The sequence below is a fragment of the Lytechinus variegatus genome, chromosome 4 (assembly GCF_018143015.1).
Source record: "Lytechinus variegatus isolate NC3 chromosome 4, Lvar_3.0, whole genome shotgun sequence".
NCBI classification, from domain to species: Eukaryota; Metazoa; Echinodermata; class Echinoidea; order Temnopleuroida; family Toxopneustidae; genus Lytechinus; species Lytechinus variegatus.
The window spans coordinates 59496763-59515934 of record NC_054743.1 but is presented as its reverse complement, the minus strand read 5'-3'; the positions used below and the strand labels follow the sequence as shown (position 1 = coordinate 59515934).

General features: G+C 35.1%; 1 protein-coding gene across 2 annotated transcripts; it reads left to right on the top strand.

Moving 5' to 3' along the window:
* On the top strand, window positions 1–13283 carry LOC121414412 (quinone oxidoreductase PIG3-like). 2 transcript variants are annotated; one of them, XM_041607581.1, is made up of 8 exons: window positions 1–50; window positions 2875–3034; window positions 5436–5544; window positions 5746–5904; window positions 7671–7883; window positions 9796–9992; window positions 11252–11473; window positions 12598–13283. In XM_041607581.1, exons 2-7 carry the CDS (start codon window positions 2894–2896, stop codon window positions 11468–11470), a joined length of 1038 nt encoding a protein of 345 aa, XP_041463515.1. In that variant the 5' UTR covers window positions 1–50; window positions 2875–2893; the 3' UTR covers window positions 11471–11473; window positions 12598–13283. The 2 variants fall into 2 exon arrangements, with proteins under 2 accessions (XP_041463515.1, XP_041463513.1); XM_041607579.1 differs by lacking the exon at window positions 12598–13283 and having other exon boundaries at window positions 11252–12202.
* The last annotated feature ends 5889 nt before the right edge of the window (window positions 13284–19172 follow it).

Genomic DNA, 19172 nt, shown 5'->3' with positions numbered 1-19172 from the left:
ACACAAACGGCTTACCATATAACGAGCTGTCTTCTTAGGCTGCTAATTTGGTAAGAATATTACTATTAATTAGCCCACCAAAACTATTCCACTTTTGCTATTCATATACCCTTTGTCCCTAGTGACTTGGATGACCATAAGGTCCAACAATTATTTTAGAACATTACTTTTAACCCCCCAAAACAGCTGAAATATGCGGGCTATGTTAGGTCACATTTATGTATTGTCCCATCCATGCATTTCTATGTCAGTGGGTTGCCTAGTGTCGATACTCGACTTTGCATTTTATTTTGTCTGATTTGGTGATATTCATTAGTCATTAGTCACTCATGGTTTCAAATCGTCTCGTGTGTGAAGGATTCATATGCACCTGGTGCACGCGAATCTTTCACACCCTTTTTACTAAAATAACTATGACTTTACATCGTAGCTAAGCATTATATTTATTCTATGACACTTACCGAACCATATGGATCGTTTGTTGAATTCTGTTTGGTGTTGTTTTAATTTAATAAAATAAGAGCATTTTTCGTGATCTTCACGTAGATGCCTCTTGATCAGCGTTGATATCAACTTTTGCCTAAAGAGGGCGCGCGATATTATTTCAAAGTCGGTAGGCACTTAAGAACCAAGTTTGAAAGGATACTCGTAAAATTATGTCACTCTTGCCGATGAATATTCATTAGATCGTGGTCGTGCGTGTTCAATACACACTGAGTGCATGCATGCAGAGAGTTTTTATTGAACATGCACGACCACGATCTAATGATTATTCATCGCGAGAGTGACGTAATTTTACGAGTGTCCTTTCAAACTTGGTTCTTAAGTGCCTACCGTACCTTTGTTTACGGCGTTGCAAGCTAGCTGCATTCTAGGCGATCAACATTATTTTCTTGCTCGTTCAATCCACTTTCATCATCATCTTGTCAAAAGATGGCGTACTTTACCAATAAGTATATACATGAGATGCAACCTGTTGATTTTTGGTACAATTTCCTATTATGCGCTGACGACTTGAATTGAGAATGTTCGATACGAAAAATTGCTTTTCGATTGTTGTTTGCGTACTTTCCACCGCAGTATTAAGGACGGATCGAACGGAGTATCCTGGTTGAGACTTGGAGGTAAGCGATAAAAACACTTTTATAAATAATTTCCAATTCATTGAAAAAAAAGTTAAATCATAAAAACAAATTTCCATTAGTGGAGAAATACTCAAATGTTTGGCGCTTTTCATTCCCTCACATTCGTGTGATGAATGAAAACGTCAAAGTCCACTATGAAACCACATGCGTTGTGCGAGGTTAGTATTACTAACCTCGCATGTTGTGTGAGTGGTCATTACTATAACTTATTGAAAATTTTTGTAATTTACAAGGAGACAGCATTTCCTAATCCCAGGAGACGGTTATTTCGTGTTGATTTCGGCTGGAAATCATTCAAATGTGAAACATAATCCAAAGATTCAAATTCTAAAAGTAAAACAAATGAACAACGTAATATTTCTCGGCAACATCATGTGACATGTCAAGTCTCATGACATTAGTCATTCACTCATCCAATGTACAAGTGTATGATATAAATTTTCCACTGTTAGGACTTCCTGTGTGGTGAAATAAGGTTGGCATTGTTTGGGCTTATTTTATCTTGTTTTGGGGGAAAAATGCTTTATTTTTTGGTGCTCTCAGTATGTTACAAGCCTTGAATATCATAACCTTGTGCATTGAATGAGTGGAACAAGCCTTATTATTCATCATGTTATAACTTGGTTCTAAGTAAAGTGATTTATTTGAATTATCCTGAATTAAAAAGGAAAAATAACAATTCAGACCAACTTTCATGACTTTACTTTTCACCAATGTAGATCTATTCCAAACAAAATATAACTGTATGGAATAGATCTAAATTGGTGGAAAGTAACATTTTGGTTACAAAAGTGATAATTTAAAGAATTTTTAAAATGTGTGTTGTATGTTGCATAGATCTCGTAGATTCACCACAGGCAGAGTGGTTGCAGTGATTGTCGTTGAGTAACAAAATTTACACATTATGCATAATATTTTTACAGGAGACATTCGTTTGTCATTTTTCAAAATGAGCAATACCCATCAAACACTAGCACTGAGAACTGTAGGCCTATATCAAAATACCTCATATCATCACTTCATTCAGTTTAAAAATGCAAATTAAATGGATCTCAAGAGGTAAATAAGTAAATCTCACAATTCAAACATTGCATTTCCTCATTCTAGTCATCAATTGTTTAAGAAAAAAAATGAATCTCAGTAATTATACCTTCTTGCTTTCACCATTTCTCCTTATTCACTTTTATCCCGCTTTTGCTTTCTTTCTTTCCTTTTTGTTTTCTCCTTTTCTTTATTTCTTCTTTCTTTCTTTCTTTCTTTCTTTCTTTCTTTCTTTCTTTCTTTCTTTCTTTCTTTCTTTCTTTCTTTCTTTCTTTCTTTCTTTCTTTCTTTCTTTCTTTCTTTCTTTCTTTCTTTCTTCCTTCCTTCCTTCCTTCCTTCCTTCCTTCCTTCCTTCCTTCCTTTTTCCCCTTCTAAACCTGCATTAGCCAATTATGTCTCTAAATGTCATTTTTATTTGTTGTATTTGTTGAACTTTATTTTAATGTTAGTGTTCTTTTTAGCACCAGCTAATGAGGAGAGTCTTATAACAGAAATTTGATTTCTTTTGATAATCCCAGCCATTAGCTGGTGTTCTTTCCTTTTTTGAGTGTTTTTTTTTTTATTTATTTGATATTGCATATTGGATGTTGTACGATGATTATTTTCAATGTAATGAATTTGACTATTGTTATGAGTATATGTACCTGGAAATGAAATAAAATAAGATAAATATAAAACTTATTTGCAGACCGCCATTCCTGCTAATAATGATGCAAGCCGTGCAGCAGAGTGGAACAGGAGGCCCAGAGGTACTGGGTGTGGTCGAGGTACCCATCCCCAAACCTGGTCCACATGAACTCCTCATGAAGATACATTCATCGGCAATTAATAGAGCTGATACACTGCAGGTGAGTCAAAGACTAAGGTTATCTTCATTACCTCACTGATTAACAGATCTAATAATGAAAATGATGATGATGTTGATGATGATAAATTTTCTCTTTATAAAATGCTTTCTCAGTTTTCTTTTTTAATCATATCTTATTTAGAAAAAAATATATATTACTCTATATCATAAAATCTTAATTACCTCACTAATTAACAGATCTAATGATGATGATGGTGATGAGGATAAATATTTTCTTCATAAAATACATTTTTAATTTTTTTTTGTAAAAAAGAAAATCATATCCTATTGAAAAAAATGTCTTCGTATTTCTTGATTCACAAAAACCTAACCAATTTTAGGTAAATTAGCCTTATTGGGTATTGGGTAACTAGACCAAAAACCAAAGGTGGGTCAATCAGTTAAAATACAGCTTGAGGATCACTGAATACAGTTTCTCATTCTTGGAGGTTGGCAGGTGTGGTTTTAAGGGTCATGTTGGGAAATTATTTTCCAATGGAAGTTTCTTCCCTCTTTTCGCGATTTAATTTTTTTTGTAGCACATGGTTGGCAGCTTTGATTATGATGATGGTAATTATGATGATGATGATGATGATGATGATAATGATAATACAAAGAATAATAATGATAAGAAGAAGAATAACAATGTATGTATTAGTTATGATAATAACATTAATACAATTGATAAGGGAATTAACACTGAAAATGAAAATAATAATACTGATGTTGATAATAGTAGTAAGTTTTATAAAATGGGTTCAAGGATGTAGCCAATGGTGAGTGCGTATTCAAGTCACGTGTTCATGCTTTAATTATGCGCAACCTCCCAGTCGTGCATTTTTCGTGCAGCACTGTGCATTTTTTGTGCAGCATTAGTTCCAATAGCACGTAAAAACTGATACGCGTTCAGTAAAAGAGGCTGGCTAGGATTTTGACGCGCTTACTTAGGCGCGCATAGTAGATACGCCTGTGATGTCATAATTGACAGTCTTGTGATCTCTTTGTCTGTGCGATCGTACAAAAGTTGGAGGGATTTGAACAAGATTTCCATTAAAAAAATCATTTTACCGACCCGTTTTATAAAACAATTAATGCACATTTTAAGATTCGTGATGTTAGTGACGATGCGAGCAACGCTCGGGCATTCACAATATTATGCAAAAGCACTCGGCGCAAGCGCCTCTTGCTTTCGCATAATTGTAAATACCCTCGAGTGTGCTGCATCGTCATAACACACTCATAAATGTGCATTAATTGTATAATAGCAATAATGATGATGATGACAATGATGATGGTGGGCAGTTCCATAAAATATGCATGTCTTGCCCCTATATGTGGCACCTTCATGAAATTTATGTCTCTGATTTCTGGTTCTTTTGACAGTCTGTAATGTTCTCAAAGGACCATGACTTGGTCAGTTTATGAAGCGAAGTAAGATTTGAGAAAGTGGGGGTTGGACGAACAAAACGTTGATCATTTTTATATGGAATTGCCCTGATAATGAACATCACCCAAACACGTTCATGGTGCTAAACCAGCAGCAGTGTTGTTGTCTGTAAACAAACTACAAATATTAAAAAAAAACTAATTGTACACTTTGCAAAATTTCAGACATTTTCTAGTACAAAGCACAAATTATCCCACTACGTGGCAAAGAAACTGTTGATTTCATAGATATTCAGGACCTTTTTTGTATTTGGTACTGAAAACAATATATACTTGGCTATTTTATAACATACAAAAAGTTGTCAACATTCCATAAGATAAATGTTGAGATGGATTGAAAATTATGAAAATCTGTTCTAATTGGTGCCTGATCAGTACTTTGAACAAAGTGTGAATGAAACAATGATCTTGATTGGCTAAAACTGTTGTCTACTGACTAATTGCAAGCCATTGTGTAGAGGAGACCTAGGCCCCGTGACACAAAGCTTATTGATTAATCACCAATTTGAAAGAAGAATTCTGATTGGTTCCTAGTCAGTCTACTGAGCAAAATGCGCATGCAACGATGATTTTGATAGGTCATTCCATTTGGCGATTAATGATTAAACTACGGGTCCCTGGTCTTGTTGAAGAAAGGTTGTGTGGCTTTGCCGTTCAAGATAAGATGAAACACATTCTATATCTGGTTTTGGTTGCAGAAAGAGTTGTGTGAGATTTGTGCTTGACTCTTTTATTTTAATTCAAAAGCAACCCTTTGTGCAATAGGCCCTGACCTGAAGACAAAACTAACTAATTGAGCATTACATTTTCTTAGGATTTTGTATGTTACTAAAATGATAAAATCTCTGATTTCATTGACTTTCATTATTAGCCTTTTGAAACAGTCAAAGGGGGAAATCACAGCAGTTTCATGAAAGATGTAGTCTTAACTCTTTCTCTATCGTTATTCTTTTTAGAGGCGTGGTTTATACCCTGTCCCCCCAGGATCAACGTCAGTATTTGGACTAGAGGCTGCCGGAGAGGTGTATGATCTTGCCAACTCTACTCCAGGAAAATGGAAAAAAGGTAAAGATCTTGAATTATTTGAACTGTTTAATCATGTTATTTCTAAAGGCATCTCATAAAACATGATCACAAATTATTTTCATAATAATAGTTCCAACCCCAATATAAATTGTGTATTCAGGAAAACAACACAGTCTACCATAATATGAAGAGTATATTGATATTATTTTTTTAAAGAGTAATTCTATCACATTACACCAGGTGACCGAGTAATGGCCCTTCTCCCAGGGGGAGGTAATGCACAGTATTCAACAGCCCATGAAGATCATCTGATCCCTGTTCCTGACCACCTGACCTTCCAAGAAGCAGCTGCTATTCCCGAAGTGTGGTTGACAGCTTTTCAGTTGCTGTACTTCATTGGTACGTTGAAAGCTTAATATTATTCTAATCTTCTTACAAACTCCTCGTTTTCTGGGCCCTGGGTCCCGTTGCATAAAAGTTACTATTATGGTAACTTTGCCATGTAATAGTAACTACCATGGTAACAATGATCAACAGCCAATCAGAATTAAGGATTTCATGAAAGATACCTTTGGATGCCCTGGTCATAATACTTCAGCCCAATTTTATAGTAATTTTGCTATAATTGGCAATTACCATTGTAACATTGCTCAGCCCCCAATTAAAACAAAAAATTCTAGGAGTTACATTGAAATGGCTTGTGTCATCTGTCCTATAAGCCAGCTGCAGAACAGAAAAGTGATAGGGCCAACTGAAATGCATTTGTTGCATAAGGCTTTGTAAATTCAATGCGACTAAAAATATCAGAACAGGGCTTTTGGCAGTAGCTCAATTTTAGAACCCTTGGTCATTTTCCAAATGATATTCCTCATGATTTTCCCAATAAAGTCATGCTCCTGGGCAATTCCATAAAAATGGCCCTTTTGTAATATGTAACCCTTTATTTTCATTCTGAATTTACTCTATGAAGAAACGCTCAAGGCATGATAATTCTGTATTATTACATGTAGGTCAGCAAAGTGTCAGTGCCCACATACATCCCCTAACTTGTGGTTGAAGAGCAAGCTATATGTGCAGTGTCTCGTAATGGTAATTGAAGTTTAATTTGTCTTAAAGTCCAAGGATAGGGAGTTTACTATGTCAAGATGGAGTCGTGGAAGGCTGTAGCTTTGTGGTTGATCCCCAAGGGGCCACTTACATTGAAGAGTGGGTACCATGTGTGACCCCAAAAAACACATAAAAAGAATCTCTTTTTCAAGATAGGGCATGTTACGTACATAACATAATAAGGGTGTCAAAAACACTAAAATAATGAAAAAAGGGTTTATATTTCGCTTGGGGAAACTATGTGTTTGTGGTCCAATTTGCGAGGGTATAAAAAGAATAAAACACTTTATAAAGTTTGTACTTTTTGCCCAAACACTACATGTCTAGGGTCCGATTTGAGCATGGGGTGGTACTTAACCCAATGAAAGTTCCCGGTGAAAGTCAAGGTAAATCTGTGATCACATCCGTGACAGAACAGTTAAGATATCGTTGTACTTGTTTAGGTGGTCAATTCAGAGAATACTTGTCAAGGGTACCGTTTATATCCAATACTGTACTTAGAACAGTTAAGATATCGTTGTACTTGTTTAGGTGGTCAATTCAGATAATACTTGTCAAGGGTACCGTTTGTATCCAATACCGTAATTAAGGGTAGGATTTCATACGGCAACACTTGTTAAGGGGTGCATGTTCAGGGGTCCGTTGCAGAAAGAGTTGCGTTTAAAAGCAAGTCAAACTATCAATCGCAAGTCCCAAATGCCCGCTGTTGATTGGTTGAAAATCAAGTTGCGCATGATTTTTAGAGTTGCGATCGATTGCAACTCTTTCTGCAACGGGTCCAGAACATGGAAAATACAAGTTGTTTAGGGTGATTTTTGAAAGCCCATGGTCACGCATGGTATCCACTCTCGTCAATGGAAGTGGCACTGGGGGTTGATCTACTTTAATTTCTTTTGGTTGTATCTCGTGGTTTTGAGATAATTGCAACTTATTATAAACTAGTAAACAGAGACAAATCATATTAGGAAGTTTTTATAAAGGGGAGGGGATGGGGCAAAAGTACATACATATTCATTCATTCATTCACTCAATTGCCCTGCTGTTATATCTTGATACAGCAAGCTTGAAGAAAGGGGATATAGTCTTGATTCATGCTGGTGGAAGCGGTGTTGGTACAGCTGCCACTCAGCTTGTGAAGGAGGCTGGAGGTATTCCCATTGTGACGGCTGGTACAGAGGCCAAGCTTCAGAAGGCCAGAAGTCTTGGGGCTGCGGAGGCTTTCAATTACAAGGAGGTGGATTTTGCGGAGAAAGTTCTTGAGGTTACGCAAGGTATGATTCAACAAAAAAACCCACTTTTTTGTCCCAATTTCCTAAGCTTGATAATGGAGAACATCCGGTTTCCATTGCGGAAGTATGAATCTAGTTCCATTTATCAGACAGAAGTGCACATTCTTTTGGACCCTTTTAATGGGTGATTTCAAGTTCAGTGTTGACCTTTTGGTGTTGGTGTTAGGTCAATTTTTACAAGAGTATATCACCAGACATAAATTGAGAATGGTCCTGAAAAGTCAATCACAAGTTGTTGAGTTGTCAATAGTGTGATTTGGATCAGTTTTACAAACTCTGAATAGTTTTTTGATCTAGAGGAAGCAATCCAAATTCCAACACCAACTTGAAAACCAATCTAACACCAGGGGCCCGTTGCATCAAACTTTTTACCTGAGAAAACTCTGGTAAAAAGTGAAAACTAAGGTTAGTCTGATTTCTGCCATTGACTTTAACACAGGGCAAAAACTCCGGTAAAAACAACCTGAGCTTTCTCAGGTAAAAAGTTTTATGCAACGGGTCCCAGACTTGAAATCACCCAATGCACAGGCTGAATTAAGTCTACTTTATGCATGGAATGTGCATTTGAAATTAATTCAGTTGAAAACGTTTACTGAATTCCGGCCATTGTGTAGGAAAAATATGGCTTGACTCATAGTGTGGTATTCTCATAAAGGGTAATAACCCTAGCTTAACTTTAACATTACTTTGGTAGAATGTCAGTTGCCAAGTCAGTCATCAAATTATAAAAATGATTTGATTCTTTCAATGAAAAGTCATTAAAAAAAAAATGTTTGAAATTGCAAGGAAAGGATAACATGAGAATAAACTGAATGTAAACATATTATTGGATACCTTATTTTCATCATGAATATTAAAGAAGGAATTGAAACCAAGTATGTCATAAAAAGTAAACCCTTTGAAAAAAAAATCTGGAGCTCAATTTTGAGGGATGATATAGTATAAAGGATGAAACTGATATTGAAAAGCTTAATTATTCCTCTTTACAATGATGTGTCATCTGCTGTGATTATGTAATCATGTAATGTGCATTTACCCTGAATAGAGGGAAAAGTCAGAAGTGGAATTTTGCAAAAGTGCATTGTTTTCTCCATTTTTATAAAATTTTGACCATGCAGGCGGGTGACAATGAATGTTTTGCATAAATGTTAGTGGTGAATAAAAATTCAGCAACAAATAAACTATCAGCTCATCTTTTTTTTCTTTAATTCAACATCCAAAAACTTTTTGAAATGACCAGGTTCAACATTATTCCAAACACGTTCAATCCATTGTGCAAATGAGACTACACAATGTGTGGATTTTCAGGCATCAATGCATCAACTTCATTCAAACTTGGTCCATCTGTGGAACAATTACAAATTTGCCTTTGGAAAGAAAAAAATTTGCAACATTTCATTTTTGACATTGCTGCATATTTATTATATCTGCGCATTCCATGATAACATTAGCATTACAAATGACACATGATTGTAAAGAGGAATATTCATGCTTTCCAATGATACTACTTTTACATATGATAATGGCACTTTAAGAAATTTATTACAACTCAAATTGAGTTGCAGACTTTTTGTAAGGTTTATGAACTAAAAGTCCATCTTTATTTGGAGTTAAACTTGGGTTTGATTATCAGAATGCTACCCAATGGGTGATTTCAAGTCCGGTGTTGGCGTTGGTGTTGGATTTTGGATTGCTTCCCCTAGCTCCAAAACCTATTTTGAGTTTATAAAACTGATCCATATCACAATATTGACATCTCAACAACTAGTGAGTGACTTTTCAGGACTATCTCCATTTTATATTTGGTTTTATACTCGTGTAAAACTTGACCTAACACCAACACCAAAAGGTCAACACCAAACTTGAAATCACCCAATGTGATTTTCTATTCTAGGTAAAGGAGTGAACATTGTCCTGGATTGTGTTGGAGGATCGTACTGGGAGAAGAATGTGAAGGCTATGGCTCCCGATGCCACGTGGGTGCTGTATGGACTGATGGGCGGACCCAAGGTAGAGGGCGCCCTTCTGGGAGCCGTTCTTCGTAAACGCATCAGCATCCGAGGCACCACACTCAGACCAAGATCTGATGAGGTAAGAAGTTGGATGATCTGTGAAGGTTTGCATAGTGGAAGAGGTTTAGGGTTCACCTTAAGGGACAAGTCCACCCCAACAAAAACTTGATTTGAATAAAAAGAGAAAAATTCAACAAGCATAACAATGAAAATTTCATCAAAATCGGATGTAAAATAAGAAAGTTATGACATTTTAAAGTTTCGCTTCATTTCACAAAACAGTTATATGCACATCTCGGTCGGTATGTAAATGAGGGAACTGATGACATCACTCACTCACTATTTGTATTTTATTCTGTGAAATATTTTGATTTTCTTGTCATTGTCATGTGAAATTAAGTTTCATTCCTCCCTGAACACGTTGAATTCCATTATTTTAACATTTTGTGCTTCAGGCAAGGAGGTCCTTATCGTCAAATTCATAAAAATTGAAATATTGTATAATTCAAACAATAAAATAAAAGAAATAGTGAGTGAGTGACATCATCGACTCTCTCACTTGGATGTAACTGGCTCGCTCATATAACTATTTTGTTGAAAATAAGCGAAACTTTGAAATGTCATGACTTTCTTATTTTACATCCAATTTTGATGAAATTTTCAGCATTGTGCTTGTCTGATTTTTCTCTATTGATTCAAATCAACATTTTTCTGAGGTGGACTTGACCTTTAATCTTAGTTCTGAAAAAAATGTTGGATGGTGGAGTGATAAGGATGAAAATTGTAAGGCGGGAAAGGTAAATATGAATAAAAAGTGAGAAGTATCTTTCATTATACACGGTGTAGTTCTTAAAGCAGGTCTTTAGCTGTAGTAAATGCCCCCAATGTGGTTATCACTTTTTCATTTCATTACTAGTTTATATGAAGGTGTATACCCTACCCTAAAACGGTATGAGAAGGATAGGAATGAAATGAAAATGTGATTTACAGGATGAATTCAGTGATTTTACCTGAATATTTACTTTCCTCGGGTGCCTGATCAAAATAGATATCTGCATGCTTTTGTATAATATATACATTTATATAAAACTTATTCTAAAGCATTTATGAACTGAAAACTTTGGGGTATAATCATTGCCTGTAGTTCCAATCACTTGATTTGTAAAATTCGGCAATATAATATCTATCTATCTATCCATCCATCCATCCATCCATCCATCTATCTCAGTTTATTTAACTTTTTATCTTTCTTCTTTCATTTCTTCTTTCCTCTTGTTCTATCTATACTATGGAATTTATTATATGGAATGTATCCATCCCTCTCTGATTTCTCTGCAGTACAAAGCTGAGTTGATCAAGGCATTCACTGAGAGGGCCCTGCCCCACTTCACACCCTCATCACCAGGAGAGCAACCTCATTTCCAGCCGATCGTTGATCGCGTCTTCCAGCTAGAGGAGATCTCGGCTGCTCACCAGTACATGGATGAGAATAAAACAATGGGCAAGGTCATACTTAGTGTTACCCACAGTACTAGTAAACCTTCAGATGAATTATAAACAGTATGTAGCATATTTTCACTTTCTTTTCTTCATTTTTACAATCATTAAAATCAAATTCAAGGAGTGGCAGTGAGTTTGAGAGAAAGTCAGAGAACATTACTGTTGTATCATCATGTTCAGAAATAGCTTTAGCAAGCCAAATGTTTATAAGTAATGAAAACTGACTGAAAAGCAATATCTGCCTCTAAAATGTTATGATGATGCTTACGCAGATAATCACATGTGGGCTTGTGCTTTATAATATACATGTACCTTTGAAAGAAAAACCCATCTTATGGCATACTGCCTTGTTATTGTGCTTATTACCCAGTTCGTACTCCCTTTTTTCCTAATCAATTTGAGATGTAATGTCAATTCATATTAACATATGAAAGGTCATTTTGTTTGATCCTGTTATTATACCATTTGTTTCTCGGACTGGAGTTAAAAGTTGTGATTTGGAGTATGTCATCAGTGGAAGCACATTGTCAACACACTTCATTTGCCTCTCCTTTTTTTTGTGTTCCCTGCTGAAATGTCATGAATGTCTTTTTGAAGTACAAGAATAGTTTGTACTAGGGGTGAAGCCATAGGCACTTGCCCGATTGCCCGGGGCAAGTAAAAGTTAGAGTCGGGCAAGTGCTGTGAAGCAAAGAACAAAACTTGCCCGAATAGGGCAAGCAAAATTCTCACAGTAGAATGACCAAATTTAAGGTCGATATGATATGATATTGACCTTAATTTTGCTCATGGCAGGTAGATCAGTTCATGAAAAAAGAGAGAGAAAGGTCAATGGTTTATAAAACTGCAAAACTTTCTTTGAAGAGGTAAAACTTCTTTTTTCAAGGATTTTTCGGGAAAGTGAAATAGATTTTGGGGCAAGTATATTCCAACTGTTTGAATACTTTACTTGCCCGATCGGGCAAGTGCTTCTAAAAAGTTATGCAGCACCCTGGGTGAAGCCTTGAAGAATATTATCCATTTGGTCCAAATTCAAAGATAGGCTGAAGAATTATGAATCAAAATCAGAACAAACTTTGTAATATATTGTACTATGTTTCAACGGGATGCATACATCATCTTGAGGCGGGGAATGAGACTGCACTACATTTTTGGGACGTTTTCCTGACCTTTCTCACACTCAGGACAAGTCTTTGAGCCATTTCAGAAGCCAAGTGTCCCGGCCCCGAGCTCCTAACGAAAGAAGATCACGTCACATCCTTGAGTCTGCTAAATTTCCCCACCAAGGCCTTCTCCAAAAACTCTGCAGTCTCATTCTGTTGCCTGACGACGATTGCTGCATCCCAGCGAAACCTAACAGACTTCTTTTAACGGTAAGTACAGATTTCAATTCATAATTCTTCAGCTATGTTATATGGATTGGTTACAGATTGCAATAAATAGGAATTTATGATTGAATAATGCTTTACTACTTGGCAAATGCTATTTTGTTCAGATATGGATATTATTTTGTAACATTCAATTATATTATCAAAGCACATGCTCATTTTCTGCTTGTGCCAAATAGACTGGATTTTAAAATTGATCTCACATTCAAATCGCTACCACAAGAGTACTAACCTAAGTGCATAATGTCTTAACGCACAAATCAGTAAGTCATGTACTATTGCCTTTCATTCATGTATGTGTGTCAACATTCATATTTTGGCACTTGTAGCTGCATATTATTTGTGTTGTGATTTACAGCTGTCCAGTAAATGATGCAGTAACACAAAGATTTCAACAAACGAGTCAGAGAGATAGAAAATTCAATTCATTATTACAGAGATCAAAACATAATATCTGCGCTGGCAGTAAGTCTGCTAAACAAAAATTCATGTATCTGGTGACCTCAAATCCATACAGGTACACAGATGCAATTACAATATAGCCCCCAATAGGGGTTTTCCTGCACTACACGTAGCTGTACTGAAAACGAGGGCCACATTTTTCCAGGTTCCACACTCTATTTGATCAAGATACCAGCTTGAAATATGTTCTCATAAAAACAAGTCAATATTATACATGCATTACATACAGCTGAAGGGAATATAATTAATAATATTAACTGTCTCTGTAATTTCAGGGCATAATCATATACAGTAAAGATATATTGCCCTTATAAAATCTTATTTTTCTTTGATTCAAGGCTCAAGGCAAAGCCAGCAATGCCATTTAATATTGTAGCACATACTACATATATATATATATATATATATATATATATACATATATATATATATATATATACATATATATATATATATATATATATTATATATATATATATAAAACATACTTAATGACAAACATACCTTCAAGTTTCCATTATGTTGAGACTTTATTTGTAAAAATAATGCGAGTACCCTTGCATGCTCCTTAAATATAATATATAGTAGTAAATTAAAACTCAACATTTTAACTGAAATTGTAATATGGTCACCATTCATTTGATTTTGGTTTATAGTAACAATTGAATACAACTCATTTGATGTTATTATGTGAATCTATTTTTGTGGCTAATTACCCTATTTCTCTGAAATATTTCTAGATGTGCATCATTGTAGTTCTATTCAGAATCATAGCTTACTTATTACCTTTACATTTCATTATGGTAATATAGAATATTGAACACACACACACACATATGTTTACTTTCCAAACACTAGTAACATAAACATTATGATGTTAATTACTCAGAAAATATATCATATATTATATGAAATATAATATGATTGCACCTCAGAATTTTATGTATGAGCAATAAATTTTTACATGCTTGTATTTGTCTAATCAGAAAATATATACTGTATGTATTGTGAGAGGACAATAAATATTTTTTAATATTGATGAATTATTATATGTGGTCTTTGATTTTTATGTCTGTATGGAATGGAATCTAAAATGAAGAATCTTTTTGAATTCCTGAAGTTTTTATTATTCAATCAATATTTCATTATTTTCTATTCAAATATACCAATTTACCAATTCCTTTGCTGGGGAACATAGTCCTAGACTCATGTTAACTTCTTTCAACATGTATGTTGACAACAAATTCCTTAGAATCCCATTTCTGCCACGTTGGGCAGGTCTTGGGGTAAACTTTGAAATGGGCAAGAATGATCCTTGCTAACTTCGAACCATCAGGTGATCGCATCTGTGTCCTTTTCTTGAAAACATCCCATGTTCTTGCAAACGATGGGGACCACCCTTTTGTAAATATTTCCTGCAAACATTCAAAAGCTATGCAGAACCATCAAACCTACTCACCAGGCAAAAATATAGATCGGTACATATACATGGTCAGGCTGTGCGATCGCACAACCTAACTTGATCAGGGTACACTTTTTCAGCATTTCTGGAAATCAGCCGTGAATAAGCCAGATCGGAGTTACCTCATGGGCAAGTTTGTTCGAATGACCTTTCCCCTCTTTCATTATGATAGGCAGATTTTAATCAAGATATTATGTAAGCATGCCTTACATAGCAGGAGGCAGACATGTGACAAGAGTAGCACACCAATGAACACGCTATGAACATGATGAAGGTATTTGTTGCATTTTTACTTTGAGTGCATGTTGTTTTCAAGTTCAAGTTCATTTATTTCCTTCCACATCCAAAATACAATGTATACATGTACGATATCAATAAGGTTAAAAGAAAAAAATGCAACAGGAATAAAAGCTTATGGACAATGAGCTAAAAAGATATCGAAAAATATGGTAAAGAGGTGGTCTGTATAGAAGCAACACTTGTTAAGCACAGATCACCTTTGATACAACAACAAAATATGTATGATACAATATAATTAAACGTCTGCATTGAGAAAAAAAAATAGCAGATAAGAAGCAAGAAAAAAAAAAGTATATATACATATATTTACAGTAATAACATAAAAAAGAACAACTAACTAGAGTAGGGTAAAGGAAGGTAAGTACACACGACAAAACAGGGGCGGGGGGTACTAATCCAGTTGTCTGTAGTAGTAATATATATGATAAATAAGAGATCTAGCATAAATACTTAAATATCCCTATGAGGATTTTTTTAGTTAGACACTCAGAATCAAGAGTTGAAGAGGAGTTTAGGCCTACAGAGGTTATATATATATAAGTCTAAAATTATACATTATTTACATTACATATATAAATCCAAGAAAAGAAAAAAAAACAGTCTATAAATAATCCATATACTTGTAGTAGGATATAAAAACAGAAGAAAAGGAAAATAATATCAATAATGCAGCACGACATGTAGCACGAAATGTCACGTTTCAATGTAGGTGTACAATATACAAAATTTTAGTTTATGTTTAAAAACAGATAAGCTGACACACTGCCTGATAGAATTGTCTAGAGAGTTCCAATATTTTGGTCCAGCATATGCAAGTGAATTAATTCTGAGCTGAGTTCTTACTGATGATACATGGTATAAAGCAGCTTGCCTCGTAGAGTATTTGTGTATTTGGTTATTCTTAACAAAAATAGATGCTATAGCCATGGGTACACCACCTTTCTCCAACTGATACATGAGGCATCAGAGATATAGACGATATATATCTTGGACCTTCAGCATTTTGTTTTCGTAAAAAAGCTTATCAGTGTGAGCGCGCATATCAGCCACCGAGATAATTCTCACTGCTCTCTTCTGAATGAGCAGGATTTTTTCTAAGTAAGATTTGGCTGTGGTTCCCCAGGCAAGCACACCGTAATTTAGGTAGGGCAAAATTAAGGAAGAGTACAATGTGCGAAGTACACTCCTAGGGAATATAAACTTCAGCTTGTTAATTACACCAACATTTCTGGAGAGTACTTTACATAAATGGGATGCATGCGCCTTCCAAGACAACTTATCAATGTAAAGACCTAGAAATTTAATAGATGATACCTTTTCAATATTTACCTGATCAAAGACTACATTAGCGGGCATAACTGTTTTACTGTTACTGAATAACATATATTTCGTTTTCAATAAATTAAGGGACAGTTTATTTGCGTGAATCCATTTCGTCAGCACACCAAGCTCTCTATTAACAACACCTAAAAGAGTTTCTAAGTTTCTGTGAGAACAGGAAACACTTGTGTCATCTGCAAACAACAAAAAAGAAAACATCTCTGAAGATTTAGGAAAATCATTTACATATAAAATAAAAAGCAAGGGACCCAGAAGGGAGCCTTGAGGTACTCCGCATGTGACGGGTCGCATAGATGAAGATGTTTCATTAAGCTGCACAAATTGTTGCCTGTTATTAAGATAGCTTCTAAACCATTCCAGTGCAGTCCCTCTTACCCCATAATAGGAGAGTTTGTGCAACATAATATCATGGTTCACTGTATCAAAAGCTTTGGAATAATCCAAGTATATTCCAATCGTGTGAAGATGTTTATCTAGTGCAGAAGATATTTTATCTAACAGGCATAGAATGGCATGAGAAGTTGTGTGCTTCTCACGAAAACCAAATTGGGAACTTGAGAAAACTTGACAAGACTTCAAAAACTTAATCAATCTAATGTATACAAGTTTTTCCAAGATTGTAGAGAATACAGAGAGTAGAGAAATGGGTCTATAATTACCCATTTCTACAGGGTTTCCTTTTTTATATATAGGCACAACTTTAGCTATTTTCATTTTTGCAGGAACACTTCCATGCACTAAAGACAAGTTAAAAATGTGAGTGAGAGGTATAACTACAAATGAAATTACATCTTTTATCAAGTCATTAGTTATACCATCGAAACCTGGGCTCTTCTTCCTTTTCAAGCCACTTACAACATCTATAACCTCAGTATTGACAACAGGAACAAAAAATAGGTTTTTTTTTCATTTGGACTGTCCAAATAATTATCAAAGGTTTCTTGGATATTAGGTATAGTGCTAGATAGAGTAGTACCAATATTAGAAAAATAATCATTAAATGCTTCACACATCAGTTTCTTATCTTCAATACAATCATCTTTCCAGACAAGTTTTGTAATAGTTTGTGGTCTAGGATTAGATTTCAAAACATTACGAATAACCTTCCATGTTCCTTTAACATCATTACATGCAGACTGCAGTTGAGAATGATAGTAGTCTTTCTTTGCTTGGCGCAGAGCAGAGGTCAGTACATTTTTGTATTGGGTATATTTTGACTTAGATTCAGTGGTCTGCTTTGCTTTATACCTACAAAACAAACGATTTTTCTTATTTATTGACCTAAGTAAAGATTTTGTAACCCATGGCATTCGAGGTATTTTATTATATTTTTGTCTACATTTCTGCACTATAGGAAAACATCTATCATAACATAACATAAACATGTCCATGAATTTATTGAAAGACTTATCAACATCTGTTTCATTAAGGACTTCACTCCATTCAGCTTTTTCCAATTCTCTCTTAAATTGTGAAATGTTATGTTGAGTAAAATTGCGTGTTAGCTTTTTACTGAGTGCATCGCCAGAGTTCCTTGATACTAAAGATGTTCTAGCAAAAATAGGGAAATGATCTGAAATATCAGTTACAATAATGCCAGCAGAGGGAATAGGGTGCAAGTTGGTGAAAATATTGTCGATTAGAGTTTGTTTTAACAATGTACTTAGCCAGCTGTTAACTACGAGTCGCTAATGGAGGCATTGTTGTTTTTTTGTGGACCTAGTAAAAACAAAACACAATTCAAAAGAATAAATGAATATTCAAGACATCAAAATCGGTGCTATCTCATAGAATATTAAACCACCATGATGTCACTACTTGAGTAGAAATTACCTTCTTCTGATCATAAGCAGAACGGAAATCCGAACTGGACAGCATGTGGTTTTATTTGAGAAGTTATCAACAAAGAGAAAATATTAAAAGAACTATTTTTTTCTTAGCAGGTATTCAAATATTGCACAGAAATTCATGGAACATAAAAGGGGTTTAAGAACCCCTTGAAAATGGTAGAGCGTTGTGGCCCAGTGGATTAGTCTCCGGATTTTGAAACAGAGGGTCGTGTGTTCATATCCCAGCCATGATGTAGTATCCTTCAGCAAAAAAATTAATGTACCGAGCACTTGAAGGCTGCTTGAGCTACAGCCAATGTAATAGTATCCAAGTCCTTTGGAAGTGCATAGAGTCTTATGTGCTATACAAGAACTGACTATTATTGTTATCAAGATAGAAGGGGAGGAGATGAGGTCGATGTTCATAAAGAATTGACAAATGTCTGTTGGGACATGATATATGGGATAAAAAAAAGTTGCACATGAAGAAGGGGGAAGATGGATGCAAAAGGAGAAAGAAAAATGGGAGAACAGACGAGAGTAGCCGTAAGTTTCAGGGGAACTCCAGGTAAAAATATTGATGTGGATGCATATATTATGCCTACAGTTACTAAAAATAATTGATATGCAAAACGCTGAAAATTTCATAAAAATCGTGTGAAATTTAAGTAAGTTATGACATTAAGTATTTTTTTAAACAGCTCCATAATAATAACTTTCTGCGATGTCGGCATGTGTCTGGGGGGGGGTGTTACACCCACAAATGTAATAATCGCCCACAAATGTAATAACGCCCACAAATGTAATAACACTTTACCCACAAATGTAATAACGCCCACAAATGTAATAACACTTTACCCACAAATGTAATAACGCCCACAAATGTAATAACACTTTACCCACAAATGTAATAATTTTTGATCGCCCACAAATGTAATAACACTTTACCCACAAATGTAATAACGCTCACAAATGTA